Source organism: Mustelus asterias, unplaced genomic scaffold, assembly GCF_964213995.1.
Source record: "Mustelus asterias unplaced genomic scaffold, sMusAst1.hap1.1 HAP1_SCAFFOLD_490, whole genome shotgun sequence".
Lineage (NCBI taxonomy): Eukaryota > Metazoa > Chordata > Chondrichthyes > Carcharhiniformes > Triakidae > Mustelus > Mustelus asterias.
This window is the reverse complement of record NW_027590442.1, coordinates 27,870-49,879: the sequence shown is the minus strand read 5'-3', so window position 1 is coordinate 49,879 and position 22,010 is coordinate 27,870. Positions and strand designations below refer to the sequence as shown.

Below are 22,010 nucleotides of genomic sequence, written 5' to 3'. Positions count from 1 at the left end.
TACTGCTACTCCCCCACCTCTTTTGGCCCCTCCTCTGTCTCGCCTAAAACACTTGTACCCCGGAATATTCAGCTCCCCGTCCTGTCCCTCTTTCAACCAAGTCTCTGTCACCGCAACCACATCCAAATTCCTCGTGAGCATTAAGGCCCTAAGTTCGTCTGTCTTACCGTGTGTCTTACCGTGTGAGGGAACCGTGGGTTACTAAGGAGGTTGAATCTCTTGTGAAGAGGAAGAAGGAGACTTATGTTAAGATGAGACGTGAAGGTTCAGTTAGGGCGCTTGAGAGTTACAAGTTAGCCAGGAAGGACCTAAAGAAAGAGTTAAGAAGAGCCAGGAGGGGACATGAGAAGTCTTTGGCAGGTAGGATCAAGGAAAACCCTAAAGCTTTCTATAGGTATGTGAGGAGTAAAAGAATGACTAGGGTAAGATTAGGGCCAGTTAAGGACAGTAGTGGGAAGTTGTGCGTGGAGTCTGAAGAGATAGGAGAGGCACTAAATGAATATTTCTCGTCGGTATTCACACTGGAGAGGGACAGTGTTGTTGAGGGGAGTACTGAGATGCAGGCTGTTGGACTGGATGGGATTGATGTTCATAAGGAGGAGGTGTTAGCAATTCTGGAAAGGGTAAAAATAGATAAGTCCCCTGGGCCGGATGGGATTTATCCTAGGATTCTCTGGGAGGCTAGAGAGGAGATTGCAGAGCCTTTGGCTTTGATCTTTGGGTCGTCATTGTCTCCAGGAACAGTGCCAGAAGACTGGAGGATAGCAAATGTTGTCCCCTTGTTCAAGAAGGGGAGTAGGGGCAACCCTGGTAATTATAGACCGGTGAGCCTTACTTCTGTTGTGGGCAAAGTATTGGAAAGGATTATAAGAAATAGGATTTATAATCACCTAGAAAGGAATAATTTGATTAGGGATAGTCAGCACGGTTTTGTGAAGGGTAGGTCGTGCCTCACAAACCTTATTGAGTTCTTTGAGAAGGTGACCAAAGAGGTGGATGAGGGTAAAGCGGTTGATGTGGTGTATATGGATTTCAGCAAAGCGTTTGATAAGGTTCCCCATGGTAAGCTTTTGCAGAAAATACGCACACATGCGATTGAGGGTGATTTAGTGGTTTGGATCAGGAATTGGCTCGCTGTAAGAAAACAAAGGGTGGTGGTTGATGGGAAATATTCATCCTGGAGTTCAGTTACTAGTGGTGTACCGCAAGGATCTGTTTTGGGGCCACTGCTGTTTGTCATTTTTATTAATGAATTGGATGAGGGCATGGAAGGATGGATTAGTAAATTTGCGGATGACACTAAAGTCGGTGGAGTTGTAGACAGTGCGGAGGGAAGTGGCAGGTTACAGAGGGACATAGATAAGCTGCAGAGCTGGGCTGAGAGGTGGCAAATGGAGTTTAATGCGGAAAAGTGTGAGGTGATTCACTTTGGAAGGAGTAACAGGAATACAGAGTACTGGGCTAATGGTAAGATACTTGGTAGTGTGGATGAACAGGGGGATCTGGGTGTCCACGTGCATAGATCCCTGAAAGTTGGCACCCAGGTTGATAGGGTTGTTAATAAGGCGTACAGTGTGTTAGCTTTTATTGGTGGAGGGATTGAGTTTCGGAGCCAGGAGGTCATGCTGCAACTGCACAAAACTCTGGTGCGGCCGCATTTGGAGTATTGCGTACAGTTCTGGTCGCCGTATTATAGGAAAGATGTGGAAGTGTTGGAAAGGGTGCAGAGGAGATTTACCAGGATGTTGCCTGGTATGGTGGGAAAATCGTATGAGGAAAGGCTGAGGGGCTTGAGGTTGTTTTCGTTAGAAAGAAGAAGGTTAAGAGGTGACTTAATAGAGGCATACAAGATGATCAGAGGATTAGATAGGGTGGATAGTGAGAGCCTTTTTCCTCGGATGGTGTTGGCTAGCACGAGGGGACATAGCTTTAAATTGAGGGGTGAGAGATATAGGACAGATGTTAGAGGTAGGTACTTTACTCAGAGAGTAGTAAGGGCGTGGAATGCCCTGCCTGCAGCAGTGGTGGACTCATCAACGTTGAGAGCGTTCAAGTGGTTATTGGATAAACATATGGATGATATTGGAATAGTGTAGATGAGAGGGGCTTTAGATTGGTACCACTGGTCGGCGCAGCATCGAGGGCCGAAGGGCCTGTACTGCGCTGTAATGTTCTATGTTCTACCTGCTCCGCTCCTTGCATTGAAGTATAAGCACTCCAGACCTCCAGGCCCAGTGAGGTCATCCTCCCCCAGAGTGCTCTTCTTCTTTGCCAGCCTTGTCCCAGCCCCAAGCTCGTCCCCAGCCTCGACACTTGTCGACCTAATATTTTGATCCCCACCCCCCTGCCATACTAGTTTAAACCCCCCCCGAACTGCACTAGCAAAACTCCCAGCCAGGATATTCGTGCCCTTCCAACTTAGTTGTGACCCGTCCTTCTTGCAAGAGGGAGGGTTTCAAATTCATAGCTCATTGGGAAGTCTGCATGAGAGGATGGCACCTGTACGGAAAGGATGGGTTACACCTTAACTGGAAGGGCACAAATATCCTGGCTGGGAGTTTTGCAAGAGTGTTTCGGCAGCATTTAAACTAGTGTGGCAGGGAGGTGGGGACCAAAGCAGTAGGTCAGTAAATACTGAGGCTGGGGTTGAGCTGGGGGCCAGGGCAAGGCTAGCTAAGAAGAAGAGCACTCTGGAGCAGGATGACCTGAGTGGGCCTGGAGGTCTGGAGTGCATCTGCTTCAATGCGAGGAGTGTAACGGGTAAGACAGACGAACTTAGGGCCTTAATGCTTACGCGGGATTTGGATGTGGTTGCGGTGACGGAGACTTGGTTAAAAGGACAGGACTGGCAGCTGAATATTCCGGGGTATCCAGCACGAGGGGGCATGGCTTTAAATTGAGGGGGGGTAGTTATAGAACCGATGTCAGGGGTAGGTTCTTTACCCAGAGGGTGGTGAGGGATTGGAATGCCCTGCCAGCATCAGTAGTAAATGCGCCTAGTTTGGGGGCGTTTAAGAGATCCGTAGATAGGTTCATGGACGAAAAGAAATTGGTTTAGGTTGGAGGGTCACAGTTTTTTTTTTAACTGGTCGGTGCAACATCGTGGGCCGAAGGGCCTGTTCTGCGCTGTAGTGTTCTATGTTCTATGTTCTATGTTTAGGTGAGACAGAGGAGGGGCTAAAAAAGGTGGGGGAGTAGCAGTATAAGTTAGGGAGCATATTACAGCGGTGCAGAGGGTGGATAATTTAGAGGGGTCATGTAATGAGTCGCTGTGGGTGGAGCTCAGAAACAGGAAGGGTGCAATCACTATGCTGGGCGTATACTACAGGCCACCCAACAGCCCACAGGAAGTGGAGGAACGGATATGTCAGGAGATTCTGGATTCGTGCAGAAAAAATAGGGTTGTTGTAGTGGGAGACTTCAATTTCCCTGGTGTAGACTGGAAAGTGCTTAGGGCTGGGGGTCTGGATGGGGAGGAATTTGTAAAATGCGTACTGGAAGGTTCTTTGGAACAGTATGTAGATAGCCCAACTAGAGAGGGGGCTATACTGGATCTAGTGATGGGAAATGAGCCCGGTCAGGTCGCCAATGTTTCAGTAGGGGAACATGGACACAGGTGAGGCCCCAGAGGATTGGAGGATAGCTAATGTGGTCCCGTTATTTAAGAAGGGTAGGAAGGATAACCCGGGAAATTATAGGCCGGTGAGCTTGACGTCCGTGGTGGGGAAGTTGTTGGAGAGGATTCTTAGAGATAGGATGTATGCACATTTAGAAAGGAATAAACTCATTAACGATAGTCAGCATGGTTTTGTGAGAGGGAGGTCATGCCTCACTAACCTGGTGGAGTTTTTTGAAGAAGTGACCAAAATGGTTGACGAGGGAAGGGCCGTGGATGTCGTCTATATGGACTTTAGTAAAGCGTTTGACAAAGTCCCTCATGGTAGGTTGGTGCAAAAGGTTGGATCTCATGGAATAAAGGGGGAGGTGGCTAGATGGGTGGAGAACTGGCTTGGTCACAGAAGACAGAGGGTGGTAGTGGAAGGGTCTTTTTCTGGCTGGATGCCTGTGACTAGTGGTGTTCCGCAGGGCTCTGTATTGCGACCTCTGCCGTTTGTGATTTATATAAACATAAGAACATAAGAACATAAGAAATAGGAGCAGGAGTAGGCCATCTAGCCCCTCGAGCCTGCCCCGCCATTCAATAAGATCATGGCTGATCTGACGTGGATCAGTACCACTTACCCGCCTGATCCCCATAACCCTTAATTCCCTTACCGCTCAGGAATCCATCCATCCGCGCTTTAAACATATTCAGCGAGGTAGCCTCCACCACCTCAGTGGGCAGAGAATTCCAGAGATTCACCACCCTCTGGGAGAAGAAGTTCCTCCTCAACTCTGTCTTAAACCGACCCCCCTTTATTTTGAGGCTGTGTCCTCTAGTTTTAACTTCCTTACTAAGTGGAAAGAATCTCTCCGCCTCCACCCTGATCTGGAAGGTGGTGTACATTTGGAATACTGCGCCCAGTTCTGGTCACCACACTACCAGAAAGACGTGGAGGCTTTATAGAGAGTGCAGAGGAGGTTTACCAGGATGTTGCCTGGTATGGAAGGGCTTAGTTATGAGGGGAGATTGGGTAAACTGGGGTTGTTCTCACTGGAAAGACGGAGGATGAGGAGTGACCTAATAGAGGTGTATAAAATTATGAAAGGCATAGATTGGGTGAACGGTGGGAAGCTTTTTCCCAGGTCGGTGGTGACGCTCACGAGGGGTCATAGGTTCAAGGTGAGGGGGGCGGGAGGTTTAACACGGATATCAGAAGGACGCATTTTACACTGAGGGTGGTGGGGGCCTGGAATGCGCTGCCGGGCAAGGTGGTGGAGGTGGACACACTGGGAACGTTTAAGACTTATCTCGATAGCCACATGAACGGAGTGGGAATGGAGGGATACAAAAGAATGGTCTAGTTTGGACCAGGGAGCAGCGCGGGCTTGGAGGGCCGAAGGGCCTGTTCCTGTGCTGTATTGATCTTTGTATGTGGCAAATAGTGACCACAACTCTGTTAACTTTAGGATAGTAATGGTCAAGGACGAGTGTTGTCCTAAGGGTAGGGTGCTAAATTGGGGGAAGGCTAACTATAGCCAGATTAGGCAGAAATTGGTGGCCGTTGATTGGGAGAGGCTGTTCGGGGGTAAGTCCACGTCTGGCAAGTGGGAGTCTTTTAAGGAACAGTTGATAAGGCTGCAGGAAAGGCATGTGCCTGTAAAAAGGAAGGATAGGAAAGGTAGGATTCGAGAGCCGTGGATAACCAGGGAAATTGGGGTTCTGATCAAAACGAAAAGAGAGGCGTACGTTAGGTCCAGGCAACTGAAAACAGATGGAGCTCTGGAGGAATACAGAGAGAGTAGGAAAGAACTCAAACGGGTAGTTAGAAGGGCAAAAAGAGGTCACGAAATGTTGTTGGCAGACAGGATTAAGGAGAATCCTAAGGCATTTTATTAATACGTTAGGAACAAAAGAGTTGTCAGGGAAAAAGTCAGACCTCTCAGGGACAAAGGAGGGGAATTATGCTTAGAACCCAAGGGAATAGGGGAGATCCTAAATGAATACTTCGCATCGGTATTCACAAAGGAGAGGGACTTGTTGACTGGGAGTGTCTCAGAGGGACATGTTGACCCGTTAGAGAGAATCTCCATTACAAGGGAGGAAGTGTTAGGTTTTTTAGGTAACATTAAAACTGACAAATCCACAGGGCCTGATGGCAGCTATCCTAGACTGCTCAGGGAGATGAGAGATGTAATTGCTGGGCCTCTGATGGAAATCTTTGTCTCTTCATTGGACACAGGTGAGGTCCCTGAGGATTGGAGGATAGCGAATGTGGTACCGTTGTTTAAGAAGGGTAGCAGGGATAACCCGGGTAATTATTGGCCGGTGAGCTTGACGTCCGTGGGACGGAAGTTGTTGGAGAGGATTCTTAGAGACAGGATGTATGCACATTTAGAACGAAACAATCTCATTAGTGACAGACAGCATGGTTTTGTAAAAGGGAGGTCGTGCCCTACAAATTTGGTGGAGTTTTTTGAGGAAGTGACAAAACCGGTTGACAAAGGAAGGGCCGTGGATGTTGTCTATATGGATTTCAGAGAGGCATTTGACAAAGTCCCTCATGGCAGGTTGGTTAAGAAGGTTAAGGCTCATGGGATACAAGGAGAAGTGGCTCGATGGGTGGAGAACTGGCTTGGCCACAGGAGACAGAGGGTAACAGTCGAAGGGTCTTTTTCCGGCTGGAGGTCTGTGACCAGTGGTGTTCCGCAGGGCTCTGTACTGGGACCTCTGCTATTTGTGATATATATATATATATAAATGATTTGGAAGAAGGTGTAACTGGTGTTATCAACAAGTTTGCGGATGACACGAAGATGGCTGGACTTGCGGATAGTGAAGAGCGTTGTCGGGCAATACAGCAGGATATAGATAGGCTGGAAAATTGGGCGGAGAAATGGCAGATGGAATTTAATCCTGACAAATGCGAAGTGATGCATTTTGGAAGAAATAATGTAGGGAGGAGTTATACAATAAATGGCAGAGTCATCAGGAGTATAGAAACACAGAGGGACCTAGGTGTGCAAGTCCACAAATCCTTGAAGGTGGCAGCACAGGTGGAGGTGGTGGTGAAGAAGGCATATGGTATGTTTGCCTTTATAGGACGGGGTATAGAGTATAAAAGCTGGAGTCTGATGTTGCAGCTGTATAGAACGCTGGTTAGGCCGCATTTGGAGTACTGCGTCCAGTTCTGGTCGCCGCACTACCAGAAGGACGTGGAGGCGTTAGAGAGAGTGCAGAGAAGGTTTACCAGGATGTTGCCTGGTATGGAGGGTCTTAGCTATGAGGAGAGATTGGGTAAACTGGGCTTGTTCTCCCTGGAAAGACGGAGAATGAGGGGAGACCTAATAAAGGTGTACAAAATTATGAAGGGTATAGATAGGGTGAACAGTGGGAAACCTTTTCCCAGGTCGGAGGTGACGATCACGAGGGGTCACGGGCTCAAGGTGAGAGGGGCGAAGTATAACTCAGATATCAGAGGGGCGTTTTTTACAGAGTGGTGGGGGCCTGGAATGCACTGCCAAGTAGGGTGGTGGAGGCAGACATGCTGACATCGTTTAAGACTTACCTGGATAGTCACATGAGCAGTCTGGGAATGGAGGGATACAAACGATTGGTCTCGTTGGACCAAGGAGCAGCACAGGCTTGGAGGGCCGAAGGGCCTGTTTCCTGTGCTGTACTGTTCTTTGTTCTTTGTTCTTTAGTAAAGGCGGGTACAATTTTGTCTTTTAAAAAGCATTTAGACAGTTACATGGGTACAATGAGTAAAGAGGGATATGGGCCAAATGCAGGCAATTGGGATTAGCTTAGGGGTTTTAAAAGAAAGGGCGGCATGGACAGGTTGGGCCGAAGGGCCTGTTCATGCTGTAAACCTCTATGACTCTATGACTGTAACATTACATTCTGCACACTCTCATTTCCTTCTCTATGAACGGTATGCTTTGTCTGTACAGCGAGCAAGAAACAACACTTTTCACTGTGTGCTAATACATGTGACAATAATAAATCAAATCACAGAAAGAAAATTACAGCACCCAGGAACAGGCCCCTCGGTCCTCCACGCCTGCACCCACCATGGAAAGTTTATTTATTCATCACAAGTAGGCTTACATTAACACTGCAATGAAGTTACTGGAAAAATCTCCGAGTCGCCACACTGTGGCGCCTGTTTGGGTACACTGAGGGAGAATTTAGTGTGGCCAATGCACTTAACCTGCACATCTTTGGACTGTGGGAGGAAACCCACGCAGATACGGGGAGAACGTGCAAACTCCACACAAGGTGACCCAAGCCAGGAATTGAACCCAGGTCCCTGGCGCTGTGAGGCAGCAGTGCTAACCACTGAGCTGCCCCGGGTCCCTGGCGCTGTGCGGCAGCAGTGCTAACCACTGTGCCACCGTGCTGCCCCGGGTCCCTGACACTGTGAGGGAGCAGTGCTAATCACTGTGTCACCGTGCTGCCCCGGGTCCCTGGCACTGTGAGGGAGCAGTGCTAACCCACTGTGTCACCGTGCTGCCCCGGGTCCCTGGCACTGTGAGGGAGCAGTGCTAACCACTGTGTCACCGTGCTGCCCCGGGTCCCTGGCACTGTGAGACAGCAGTGCTAACCACTGTGTCACCGTGCTGCCCCGGGTCCCTGGCACTGTGAGGGAGCAGTGTTAACCACTGTGTCACCGTGCTGCCCCGGGTCCCTGGCGCTGTGAGGCAGCAGTGCTAACCACTGTGTCACCGTGCTGCCCCGGGTCCCTGGCACTGTGAGGGAGCAGTGCTAACCACTGTGTCACCGTGCTGCTCCGGATCCCTGGCACTGTGAGGGAGCAGTGCTAACCACTGTGTCCCCGTGCTGCCCCGGGTCCCTGGCGCTGTGAGGGAGCAGTGCTAACCACTGTGCCACCGTGCTGCCCCGGGTCCCTGGCACTGTGAGACAGCAGTGCTAACCACTGTGTCACCGTGCTGCCCCGGGTCCCTGGCACTGTGAGACAGCAGTGCTAACCACTGTGTCACCGTGCTGCCCCGGGTCCCTGGCGCTGTGAGACCGCAGTGCTAACCCACTGTGTCACCGTGCTGCCCCGGGTCCCTGGCACTGTGCGGCAGCAGTGCTAACCACTGTGTCACCGTGCTGCCCCGGGTCCCTGACACTGTGAGGGAGCAGTGCTAATCACTGTGTCACCGTGCTGCCCCGGGTCCCTGGCACTGTGAGGGAGCAGTGCTAACCCACTGTGTCACCGTGCTGCCCCGGGTCCCTGGCACTGTGAGGCAGCAGTGCTAACCACTGTGTCACCGTGCTGCCCCGGGTCCCTGGCACTGTGAGGGAGCAGTGCTAACCCACTGTGTCACCGTGCTGCCCCGGGTCCCTGGCTCTGTGAGGGAGCAGTGCTAACCCACTGTGTCACCGTGCTGCCCCGGGTCCCTGGCACTGTGAGGGAGCAGTGCTAACCACTGTGTCACCGTGCTGCCCCGGGTCCCTGGCACTGTGAGACAGCAGTGCTAACCACTGTGTCACCGTGCTGCCCCGGGTCCCTGGCACTGTGAGACAGCAGTGCTAACCACTGTGTCACCGTGCTGCCCCGGGTCCCTGGCGCTGTGAGACCGCAGTGCTAACCACTGTGCCACCGTGCTGCCCCGGGTCCCTGGCACTGTGAGGGAGCAGTGCTAACCACTGTGTCACCGTGCTGCCCCGGGTCCCTGGCACTGTGAGACAGCAGTGCTAACCACTGTGTCACCGTGCTGCCCTGGGTCCCTGGCACTGTGAGACAGCAGTGCTAACCACTGTGTCACCGTGCTGCCCCGGGTCCCTGGCACTGTGAGACAGCAGTGCTAACCACTGTGTCACCGTGCTGCCCCGGGTCCCTGGCACTGTGAGGGAGCAGTGCTAACCACTGTGCCACCGTGCTGCCCCGGGTCCCTGGCACTGTGAGGCAGCAGTGCTAACCACTGTGTCACCGTGCTGCCCCGGGTCCCTGGCGCTGTGAGGTAGCAGTGCTAACCACTGTGTCACCGTGCTGCCCCGGGTCCCTGGCTCTGTGAGGGAGCAGTGCTAACCACTGTGTCACCGTGCTGCCCCGGGTCCCTGGCACTGTGAGGCAGCAGTGCTAACCACTGTGTCACCGTGCTGCCCCGGGTCCCTGGCACTGTGAGGGAGCAGTGCTAACCACTGTGTCACCGTGCTGCCCCGGGTCCCTGGCGCTGTGAGGGAGCAGTGCTAACCACTGTGTCACCGTGCTGCCCCGGGTCCCTGGCACTGAGACAGCAGTGTTAACCCACTGTGTCACCGTGCTGCCCCGGGTCCCTGGCACTGTGAGACAGCAGTGCTAACCACTGTGTCACCGTGCTGCCCCGGGTCCCTGGCGTTGTGAGGGAGTAGTGCTAACCACTGTGTCACCGTGCTGCCCCGGGTCCCTGGCGCTGTGAGACAGCAGTGCTAACCACTGTGTCACCGTGCTGCCCTGGGTTCCTGGCACTGTGAGGCAGCAGTGCTAACCCACTGTGTCACCGTGCTGCCCCGGGTCCCTGGCGCTGTGAGGCAGCAGTGCTAACCACTGTGTCACCGTGCTGCCCCGGGTCCCTGACACTGTGAGGCAGCAGTGCTAACCACTGTGTCACCGTGCTGCCCCGGGTCCCTGGCGCTGTGAGGGAGCAGTGCTAGCCACTGTGTCACCGTGCTGCCCCGGGTCCCTGGCTCTGTGAGGGAGCAGTGTGAACCCACTGTGTCACCGTGCTGCCCCGGGTCCCTGGCGCTGTGAGGCAGCAGTGTGAACCCACTGTGTCACCGTGCTGCCCCGGGTCCCTGGCGCTGTGAGGTAGCAGTGCTAACCACTGTGTCACCGTGCTGCCCCGGGTCCCTGGCGCTGTGAGGGAGCAGTGCTAACCACTGTGTCACCGTGCTGCCCCGGGTCCCTGGCTCTGTGAGACAGCAGTGCTAACCAATGAGCCACCGTGCTGCCCCGGGTCCCTGGCACTGTGAGGGAGCAGTGCTAACCACTGTGTCACCGTGCTGCCCCGGGTCCCTGGCACTGTGAGACAGCAGTGCTAACCACTGTGTCACCGTGCTGCCCCGGGTCCCTGGCGCTGTGAGGGAGCAGTGCTAACCACTGTGTCACCGTGCTGCCCCGGGTCCCTGGCACTGTGAGGGAGCAGTGCTAACCACTGTGTCACCGTGCTGCCCCGGGTCCCTGGCGCTGTGAGACAGCAGTGCTAACCACTGTGCCACCGTGCTGCCCCGGGTCCCTGGCTCTGTGAGACAGCAGTGCTAACCAATGAGCCACCGTGCTGCCCCGGGTCCCTGGCACTGTGAGGGAGCAGTGCTAACCACTGTGTCACCGTGCTGCCCCGGGTCCCTGGCACTGTGAGACAGCAGTGCTAACCACTGTGTCACCGTGCTGCCCCGGGTCCCTGGCGTTGTGAGGGAGTAGTGCTAACCACTGTGTCACCGTGCTGCCCCGGGTCCTTGGCGTTGTGAGGGAGTAGTGCTAACCACTGTGTCACCATGCTGCCCCGGGTCCCTGGCGCTGTGAGGCAGCAGTGCTAACCACTGTGCCACCATGCTGCCCCGGGTCCCTGGCACTGTGAGGCAGCAGTGTTAACCACTGTGTCACCGTGCTGCCCCGGGTCCCTGGCACTGTGAGACAGCAGTGCTAACCACTGTGTCACCGTGCTGCCCCGGGTCCTTGGCGTTGTGAGGGAGTAGTGTTAACCACTGTGTCACCGTGCTGCCCCGGGTCCCTGGCACTGTGAGACAGCAGTGCTAACCACTGTGTCACCATGCTGCCCCGGGTCCCTGGCACTGTGAGACAGCAGTGCTAACCACTGTGTCACCGTGCTGCCCCGGGTCCTTGGCGTTGTGAGGGAGTAGTGCTAACCACTGTGTCACCGTGCTGCCCCGGGTCCTTGGCGTTGTGAGGGAGTAGTGCTAACCACTGTGTCACCGTGCTGCCCCGGGTCCTTGGCGTTGTGAGGGAGTAGTGCTAACCACTGTGTCACCGTGCTGCCCCGGGTCCCTGGCTCTGTGAGACAGCAGTGCTAACCACTGTGTCACCGTGCTGCCCCGGGTCCCTGGCGCTGTGAGGGAGCAGTGCTAACCACTGTGTCACCGTGCTGCCCCGGGTCCCTGGCACTGTGAGACAGCAGTGCTAACCACTGTGTCACCGTGCTGCCCCGGGTCCTTGGCGTTGTGAGGGAGTAGTGCTAACCACTGTGTCACCGTGCTGCCCCAGGTCCCTGGCGCTGTGAGGTAGCAGTGCTAACCACTGTGTCACCGTGCTGCCCCGGGTCCTTGGCGTTGTGAGGGAGTAGTGCTAACCACTGTGCTGCCCCGGGTCCCTGGCGCTGTGAGGGAGCAGTGCTAACCACTGTGTCACCGTGCTGCCCCGGGTCCCTGGCGTTGTGAGGGAGTAGTGCTAACCACTGTGTCACCGTGCTGCCCCGGGTCCCTGGCGTTGTGAGGGAGTAGTGCTAACCACTGTGTCACTGTGCCACCCTTAAATCAAATGTACTTTTTCTGTGAACATATGGAAGTTTGGAAAATTGAAATCTATGCATTAACTATTTCCGTAGTCACTTGTTTTAAGGCCCCAGAATCATAGAACCCTACAGTACAGGAGGCGGCCATTCAGCCCATCGAGTCTGCACCGACCACAAGCCCACCCACGCCCTTTTCCCATAACCCCACATATTTACCCTAGCCAGTCCCCCTGACACTAAGGGTCAATTCAGCATGGCCAATCAACCCAACACGCACATCTTTGGACTGTCCATCTGGACCCGGGATTTGTCAATCCGCAGTTCCATCAATTTACTCAGTATCACTTTGCTGAAGATTGTAATGTTTCCAAGTTCCTTCCTCCCTTCCAATTCCTAGTTAATGGCTGCTTCTGAGATGTTATTTGTTACAAAGAACAAAGAAAATTACAGCACAGGAACAGGCCCTTTGGCCCTCCAAGCCTGCACTGACCATGCTGCCCATCTGAACTCAAACCGTATGCACTGACAAAGTCCATATCCTTCCATTCCCAACCTATTTACACAGAGAGAGGTGGGCGCCTGGAACTCGTTGCTGGGGGGAGGTAGTGGAAGCAGATACAATAGTGACTTTTAATGGGCGTCTTGACAAATACATGAATGGGATGGGAATAGAGGGATACAGTCCGCGGAAGGATAGGAGGTTTTAGTTCAGTCGGGCAGCATGGTCGGTGCAGGCTTGGAGGGGCCGAAGGGCCTGTTCCTGTGCTGTAATTTTCTTTGTTCTTTGTTCGTGTAATCGTCTAGTTGCCCCTTAAATGCTGCTATCGTACCTGCTCCCACCACCTCCCCGGGCAGCGCGTTCCAGACATTCACCACCCTTTGTGTCATAAAAGTAAAGACTTGTGTTCATTTCATCTCCTTGTTTTCCATTATCAATTCTTCAGACTCACTTTCTGGGGAAGATGAGAGGTTTTCATTGGCAAAAGATCTTGAGGGCAAATGAGGAGGAAAAGTTTCATCCTGAAGCTGTGAGGATTTGGAGCACATTATTGGTAATGTCGCTGCAATCAGAGTCCATTCAACTCTTTACAAGGGACTTGTGGGGTTACGGAGAGAAAGCTGGGACACAGGACAAATTAGAAAGTCCTTTCCAAAAGCAGCTGCAGATACACGGGGCTGTCTGAACTGTGCTCTGGTCTGTCATCTTTCCAGCATCAGCAATGGGTTCAGTGCAGATCCTTACCTCCTGACACACTCGATACTGATCAATAGCCCAAACTGTCGGCACGTGGGTCGCCAAGAGCTGGTACTGGGTCAGTGTGGCATCGCAGGCGCGGGCACAAATCAGCCTGGTCTTTCCCACAGCGTTGTCTCCCACAACCACACACTTGATTGTTTCCACATTTGGCCTCTCATAGTCCACATCGATATCCATCGCTGCAAATACCTAAAAACAAGACAGAGATCATAGAATGATAGAATCATACAGTGCAGAAGAGACCCTTCAGCCCATCGAGTCCACACAGACCCATTAGAAATACCTGAACTCCCACCTAATCCCACTGGCCAGCACTTGCCCCATAGCCCTGAATGTTATGATGTGCCAAGTCTTCATCCAGGTACTTTTTAAAGGATGTGAGGCATCCCGCCTCCACCACCCTCCCAGGCAGCGCATTCCAGACCATCACCACCCTCTGGGTAAAAATATTTTTCCAAACATCCGTCCGAAACTGCAAGGATAGATAAATTTTTGAACAGTAAAGGAATTAAGGGTTATGGTGAGCGGACGGGTAAGTGGAGCTGAATCCACAAAAAGATCAGCCATGATCTTATTGAATGGCAGAGCAGGCTCGAAGGGCCAGATGGCCTACTCCTGCTCCTAGTTCTTATACTCTTATGTTCAGCCTCCCTCCCCTCACTTTTAACTTGTGTCCCCTCGTGACTGACGCTTCAACTCAGGGGAACAGCTGCTCCCTATCCACCCTGTCCATGCCCCTCATAATCTTGAGCACCTCAATCAGGTCGCCCCTTAGTCTTCTCTGTTCCAGAGAAAACAAGATGTGGAGATTGCAACAGAGAAAACAACCCAAGCCTATCCAACCTCTCTTTATAACTGAAATGCTCCGTCCCAGGCAGCATCCTGGTGAATCTCCTCCGCACCCTCTCCAGTGCGTTCACATCCTTCCGATAATGTGGCGACCAGAACTGCACACAGTGCTCCAGCTGTGGCCTCACCAAAGTTCTAAACAACTCCATCATGACCTTCCTGCTTTTGTAATCTATACCCTGATTGATAAAGGCGAGTGTGCCACATGCATTTTTCACCACCCTATTAACCTGCTTTTCCGCCTTCAGAGATCTATAGACAAACACGCCAAGATCCCTTTGTTCTTCGGAACTTCCCAGTGTCAGACCTTCCATAGTATACTTCCCTGTCAAATTACTCCTTTGCATCATAAGAACATCATAAGTGCATCATAAGAACATAAGAACATAAGAAATAGGAGCAGGAGTAGGCCATCTCACCCCTCGAGCCTGCCCCACCATTCAATAAGATCATGGCTGATCTGAAGTGGATCAGTTCCACTTACCCGCCTGATCCCGATAACCCCTAATTCCCTTACTGATCAGGAATCCATCTATCCGTGATTTAAACATATTAAACGAGGAAGCCTCCACCACTTCAGTGGGCAGAGAATCCCAGAGATTCACCACCCTCTGAGAGAAGAAGTTCCTCCTCAACTCTGTCCTAAACCGACCCCCCCTTTATTTTGAGGCTGTGCCCTCTAGTTCTAGTTTCCTTTCTAAGTGGAAAGAATCTCTCTACCTCTACCCTATCCAGCCCCTTCATTATCTTATTGTAACCTCACACTTTTCAGGGTTAAATTCCATCTGCCACTCATCCACCCATTTGACCACCTCATCTATATCTTCCTGTAACCCACGACACTCAGGAGGGTTTAAACTAGTTTGGCAGGGATGCAAAGCAGTAGGGAGACGGAAAAGAAGTTTGAGGACAGCACAGAAGTTAAAGAGAGCACATTAAGTAGTAAAGGCAGTGTCAGTAATCCCAGTACCAGACAGATAAAGCAAAAGCAAGACAGAGAGCAAGGGAAGTCCAGATTAAACTGCATTTATTTCAATGCAAGAGGCCTGACGGGCAAGGCAGATGAACTCAGGGCACGGATTGGTAGGTGGGACTGGGATATTATAGCAATTACTGAAACATGGCTAAGGGAGAGACAGGACTGGCAGCTCAACGTTCCAGGGTACAAATGTTATAGGAAAGATAGAACAAAGAACAATACAGCACAGGAACACGCCCTTCGGCCCTCCAAGCCCGTGCCGCTCCCTGGTCCAAACTAGACCATTCTTTTGTATCCCTCCATTCCCACTCCGTTCATGTGGCTATCCAGATAAGTCTTAAACGTTCCCAGTGTGTCCGCCTCCACCACCTTGCCTGGCAGCGCATTCCAGGCCCCCACCACCCTCTGTGTAAAATATGTCCTTCTGATATCTGTGTTAAACCTCCCCCCCTTCACCTTGAACCTATGACCCCTCGTGAACGTCACCACCGACCTGGGGAAAAGCTTCCCACCGTTCACCCTATCTATGCCTTTCATAATTTTATACACCTCTATTAAGTCTCCCCTCATCCTCCGTCTTTCCAGGGAGAACAACCCCAGTTTACCCAATCTCTCCTCATAACTAAACCCCTCCATACCAGGCAACATCCTGGTAAACCTCCTCTGTACTCTCTCCAAAGCCTCCACGTCCTTCTGGTAGTGTGGCGACCAGAACTGGACGCAGTATTCCAAATGCGGCCGAACCAACGTTCTATACATCTGCAACATCAGACCCCAACTTTTATACTCTATGCCCCGTCCTATAAAGGCAAGCATGCCATATGCCTTCTTCACCACCTTCTCCACCTGTGACGTCACCTTCAAGGATCTGTGGACTTGCACACCCAGGTCCCTCTGCGTATCTACACCCTTTATGGTTCTGCCATTTATCGTATAGCTCCTCCCGACATTATTTCTACCAAAATGCATCACTTCGCATTTATCAGGATTGAACTCCATCTGCCATTTCTTTGCCCAAATTTCCAGCCTATCTATATCCTTCTGTAGCTTCTGACAATGCTCCTCACTATCTGCAAGTCCTGCCAATTTTGTGTCGTCTGCAAACTTACTGATCACCCCAGTTACCCCTTCTTCCAGATCATTTATATAAATCACAAACAGCAGAGGTCCCAATACAGAGCCCTGCGGAACACCACTAGTCACAGGCCTCCAGCCGAAAAAAGACCCTTCCACTACCACCCTCTGTCTTCTGTGACCAAGCCAGTTCTCCACCCATCTAGCCACCACCCCCTTTATCCCATGAGATCCAACCTTTTGCACCAACCTACCATGAGGGACTTTGTCAAACCCTTTACTAAAGTCCATATAGACGACATCCACGGCCCTTCCCTCGTCAACCATTTTGGTCACTTCTTCAAAAAACTCCACCAGGTTAGTGAGGCATGACCTCCCTCTCACAAAACCATGCTGGCTATCGTTAATGAGGTTATTCCTTTCTAAATGCGCATACATCCTATCTCTAAGAATCTTCTCCAACAACTTCCCCACCACGGATGTCAAGCTCACCGACCTATAATTACCCGGGTTATCCTTCCTACCCTTCTTAAATAATGGGACCACATTAGCTACCTTCCAATCCTCTGGGACCTCACCTGCGTCCAGTGACGAGACAAAGATTTGCATCAGAGGCCCAGCGATTTCATCTCTCGTCTCCCTGAGCAGCCTTGGATAGATTCCATCAGGCCCTGGGGATTTGTCAGTCTTTATATTCTCTAACAAACCTAACACTTCCTCCCTTGTAATGGAGATTTTCTCCAATGGTTCAACACTCCCCTCGGAGACACTCCCAATCAACACATCCCTCTCCTTTGTGAATACCGACGCAAAGTATTCATTTAGGATCTCCCCTACTTCTTTGGGCTCCAAGCATAATTCCCCACTTTTGTCCGAGAGGTCCGATTTTTTCCCTGACAACCCTTTTGTTCCTAACGTATGAATAAAATGCCTTGGGATTCTCCTTAATCCTGTCTGCCAAGGACATTTCGTGACCCCTTTTTGCCTTTCTAATTCCCCGTTTGAGTTCTTTCCTACTTTCTTTGTACTCCTCCAGATTCACTCCGTTTTTAGCTGCCTGGACCTAACATACGCCTCTCTTTTCTTTTTGACCAGTCCCTCAATTTCCCTGGTTATCCACGGTTCTCGAATCCTACCCTTCCTATCCTTTTTTACAGGCACATGCCTGTCCTGTAGCCCTAACAACTGTTCCTTCAAAGACTCCCACATGCCAGATGTGGATTTACCCTCAAACAACCTCTCCCAATCAAGAGCTACCAATTTCTGCCGAATCCCACTAAAGTTAGCCTTCCCCCAATCCAACACCTTACCCTTGGGACACCACTCCTCCTTTTCCATCACTATCCTAAAGCTAACAGAATTGTGGTCACTATTTGCCACATGTTCCCCTACCGAAACTTTGAAGGCCTGACCGGGCTCATTCCCCAGTACTAGGTCCAGTATAGCCCCCTCTCTAGTCGGGCTATCTACATATTGTTCCAAAGAACCCTCCTGTACGCATTTTACAAATTCCTCCCCATTCAGAGTCCCAGCTCTCTGCGATTTCCAGTCTATACCAGGGAAATTGAAGTCTCCCACTACAACAACCCTATTTTTCCTGCACCTATCCAGTATCTCCTGACATATCCGTTCTTCCATAGAACAGGAGGTAAGAGAGGAGGGGGAATTGCGCTTTTGATTAGGGAAAGCATCACGGCCGTACTGAGAGGGGATATATCCAAGGGTTCGGCCACTGAGTCTATATGGGTAGAACTGAGAAATAAGAAGGGGGAAATCACTTTGATAGGGTTGTACTCTCGGCCCCCAAATAGTCGGCGGGAAATTGAGGAGCAAATATGTAAGGAGTTAGGCAAGAAGAAACTTGGTTTGTTCTCACTGGAACGACGGAGGTTGAGGGGCGACCTGAGAGGCATGGACAGAGTGGATAGTCAGAAGCTTTTTCCCAGGGTGGAAGAGTCAATTACTAGGGGGCACAGGTTTAAGGTGCGAGGGGCAAGGTTTAAAGGAGATGTATGAGGCAGATTTTTTACACAGTGTAGTGGGTGCCTGGAACCCGTTGCCGGGGAAGGTAGTGGAAGCGGGTACGGTAGTGACTTTTAAGGGGCGTCTTGACAAATACATGAAGAGGATGGGAATAGAGGGATATGGTCCCCGGAAGGGGAGGGGGTTTTAGTTCAGTCGGGGCAGCATGATCGCTGCAGGCTTGGAGGGCCGAAGGGCCTGTTCCTGTGCTGTAATTTTCTTTGTTCTTTGTTCTTGAGATTACAAATAACTCCAAGAAAAATAGGGTGGTAAGAGTCGGAGATTTTAACTTTCCCAACATTGACAGGGACAGCCATAGGATTTGGTTCCAGTGATCATAACGCCATTAGTTTCAACTTGATCATGGATAAAGATAGATCGGGTTGAGGTTCTAAACTGGAAAAAGGCCAAATTTGAAGAAATGAGAAAGGATCTAAAAAGCATCGATTGGGACAGGCTGTTCTCTGGCAAGGATGTGATTGGTAACTGGGAGGCCTTCAAAGGAGAAATTTTGAGAGTGCAGAGTTTGTATGTTCCTGTCAGGATTAAAGGCAAAGTGAATAAGAATAAGGAACCTTGGTTCTCGAGGGATATTGGAACTCTGATAAAGAAGAGATAGAACATAGAACAGTACAGCACAGAACAGGCCCTTCGGCCCACGATGTTGTGCCGAGCTTTATCTGAAACCAAGATCAAGCTATCCCACTCCCTATCATCCTGGTGTGCTCCATGTGCCATGGAGATGTGTGACATGTATAGGCAACAGGGAGCAAATAAGATGCTCGAGGAGTATAAAAAAGTGCAAGAAGCTACTTAAGAAAGAAATCAGGAGGGCTAAAAGAAGACATGAGGTTGCTTTGGCAGACAAGGTGAAGGATAGTCCGAAGAGCTTCTACAGGTATATTAAGAGCAAAAGGACAGTAAGGGATGAAAGTGGTCCTCTTGAAGATCAACATTAAGGGCATTTAAATGGTCATTGGATAAACATATGGATGATATTGGAATAGTGTAGGTTAGAGGGGCTTTCGATTGGTTTCACTGGTCGGTGCAACATCGAGGGCCGAAGGGCCTGTACTGCGCTGTAATGTTCTATGTTCTATCAGAGTGGTCGGCTATGTATGGAACCAAAAGAAATGGGGGAGATATTAAATGTGTTTTTTGCATCCGTATTTACTAAGGAAACTGGCAGATTGTCTATAGAAATAAGGCAAACAAGTAGGGAGGTCATGGAATCTATACAGATTAAAGGGGAGCAGGTGCTTGCTGTCTTGAGGCAAATCAGAGTAGATAACTCCCCAGGACCGGACAGGGTATTCCCTCGGACCTTGAAGGGGACTAGTGTTGAAATTGCAGGGGCCCTGGCAGATATATTTAAAATGTCGGTATCCACGGGTGAGGTGCCGGATGATTGGAGGATAGCTCATGCTGTTCCGTTGTTTAAAAAAGGCTCAAAAAGTAATGCGGGAAATTATAGGCCAGTAAGTTTGACGTCAGTAGTAGGTAAATTATTGGAAGGTGTGATAAGAGATAGGATCCACAAATATTTGTATAGACAGGGACTTATTAGGGAGAGTCAACATGGCTTTGTGCGTGGCAGGTCATGTTTAACCAATCTATTAGAGTTTTTCAAGGAGGTTACCAGGAAAGTGGATGAAGGGAAGGCAGTGGATGTTGTCTACATGGACTTCAGTAAGGCCTTTGACAAGGTCCCTCATGGGAGGTTAGTTAGGAAGGTTCAGTCGCTAGGTATACATGGGGAGGTAGTAAATTGGATTAGACACTGGCTCAATGGAAGAACATCATGACTACCATCGACACCGCAAACTGCCGGCTCCAAGTGGAGAAGATCGCCAAGAAGATCGCGCATATCGACACAGACATCAAGTTTCTACAAAGATGCATGTTTACCTCAATGGAAGAAGCCAGAGAGTGGTTGTGGAGGATTGCTTCTCTGAGTGGAGGCCTGTGACTAGTGGTGTGCCACAGGGATCAATGCTGGGTCCATTGTTGTTTGTCATCTATATCAATGATCTGGATGATAATGTGGTAAATTGGATCAGCAAATTTCCTGATGATACAAAAAATGGAGGTGTAGTGGACAGTGAGGAAGGTTTTCAAAACTTGCAGAGGGATTTGGGCCAACTAGTAAAATGGGCTGAACAATGGCAGATAGAGTTTAATGCAGACAAGTGTGAGGTATTGCACTTTGGAAGGACAAACTAAGGTAGAACATACAAGGTAAATGGTAGGACACTGAAGAGTGCAGTAGAACAGAGGGATCTGGGAACACAGATACATAATTCCCTAAAAGTGGCGTCACAGGTAGATAGGGTCGTAAAGAGTGCTTTTGGTACATTGGCCATTATAAATCAAAGTATTAAGTATAAGAGTTGGAATGTTATGGTGGGGTTGTACAAGACATTGGTGAGGCCAAATTTAGAGAATTGTGTGCAGTTTTGGTCACCTAATTCCCGGAAGGATGTAAATAAGGTTGAAAGAGTGCAGAGAAGGTTTACAAGGATGTTGCCAGGACTTGAGAAACTGAGTTACAGAGAAAGGTTGAATAGGTTAGGACTTTATTCCCTGGAGCGTAGAAGAATGAGGGGAGATTTGATAGAGTGGCACGGTAGCGCAGTGGTTAGCACTGCTGCTTCACAGCTCCAGTGTCCCGGGTTCGATTCCCGGCTCGGGTCACTGTCTGTGTGGAGTTTGCACGTTCTCCTCGTGTCTGCGTGGGTTTCCTCCGGGTGCTCCGGTTTCCTACCACAGTCCAAAGATGTGCGGGTTAGGTTGATTGGCCAAGTTAAAAATTGCCCCTTAGAATCCTAAAATGCGTAGGTTAGAGGGATTAGCGGGTAAATATGTGGGGGTAGGGCCTGGGTGGGATTGTGGTCGGTGCAAACTCGATGGGCCGAATGGCCTCTTTCTGTACTGGAGGGATTCTATTCTATTCTAGAGGTGTATCAGGTTTTGATGGGTATAGATAGAGTGAATGCAAGCAGGCTTTTTCCACTGAGGCTAGGGGAGAAAAAAACCAGAGGGCATGGGTTAAGGGTGAAGAGGGAAAGGTTTAAAGGGAATATTAAGGGGGGCTTCTTCACACAGAGAGTGGTGGGAGTGTGGAATGAGCTGCCAGATGAAGTGGTGAATGCGGGCTCACTTTTAACATTTAAGAAAAACCTGGACAGGGACATGGATGAGAGGGGTGTGGAGGGATATGGTCCAGGTGCAGGTCAGTGGGACTAGGCAGAAAAATGGTTCGACACAACCCTATCGAATCCGCCTCCACCACCACTACCGGCAGCCGATTCCACGCACCCACCACCCTCTGAGTGAAAAACTTACCCCGAACATCTCCTCTGTACCTACTCCCCAGCACCCTAAACCTGTGACCTCTTGTGGCAACCATTTCAGCCCTGGGTAAAAGCCTCTGAGAATCCACTCTATCAATACCTCTCAACATCTTATACACCTCTATCAGGTCACCTCTCATCCTTCGCCTCTCCAAGGAGAAAAGACCTAGCTCTCTCAACCTATCCTCATAAGGCATGCCACCCAATCCAGGCAACATCCTTGTAAATCTCCTCTGCACCCTTTCTATGGCTTCCACATCCTTTGTGCAATGAGGCGACCAGAACTGGGCACAGTACTCCAGGTGGGGTCTGACCAGGGTCCTATACAGCTGCAGCATTATCTCCCGATTTCTAAACTCAATTCCTCTATTGATGAAGGCCAGCATTGCATACGCCTTCTTAACCACAGCCTCTA

The 22,010-nt window shown here is 50.7% G+C and overlaps 1 protein-coding gene across 2 annotated transcripts in view; it reads right to left on the bottom strand.

Moving 5' to 3' along the window:
- Window positions 1–20,277, bottom strand: part of LOC144486846 (rho-related BTB domain-containing protein 2-like) — a 289,061-nt gene extending 268,784 nt beyond the window's left edge. For both annotated transcript variants that reach the window (XM_078204866.1, XM_078204867.1), the window contains exons 1-2: window positions 20,151–20,277; window positions 13,304–13,507 (exon numbers count right to left, since the gene is read on the bottom strand). In XM_078204866.1, the coding sequence (XP_078060992.1) occupies window positions 13,304–13,495 (192 nt within the window). In that variant the 5' untranslated portion in view covers window positions 13,496–13,507; window positions 20,151–20,277. The remainder of the gene's footprint in view (window positions 1–13,303; window positions 13,508–20,150) is intronic.
- Between the last annotated feature and the right edge of the window lie 1,733 nt (window positions 20,278–22,010).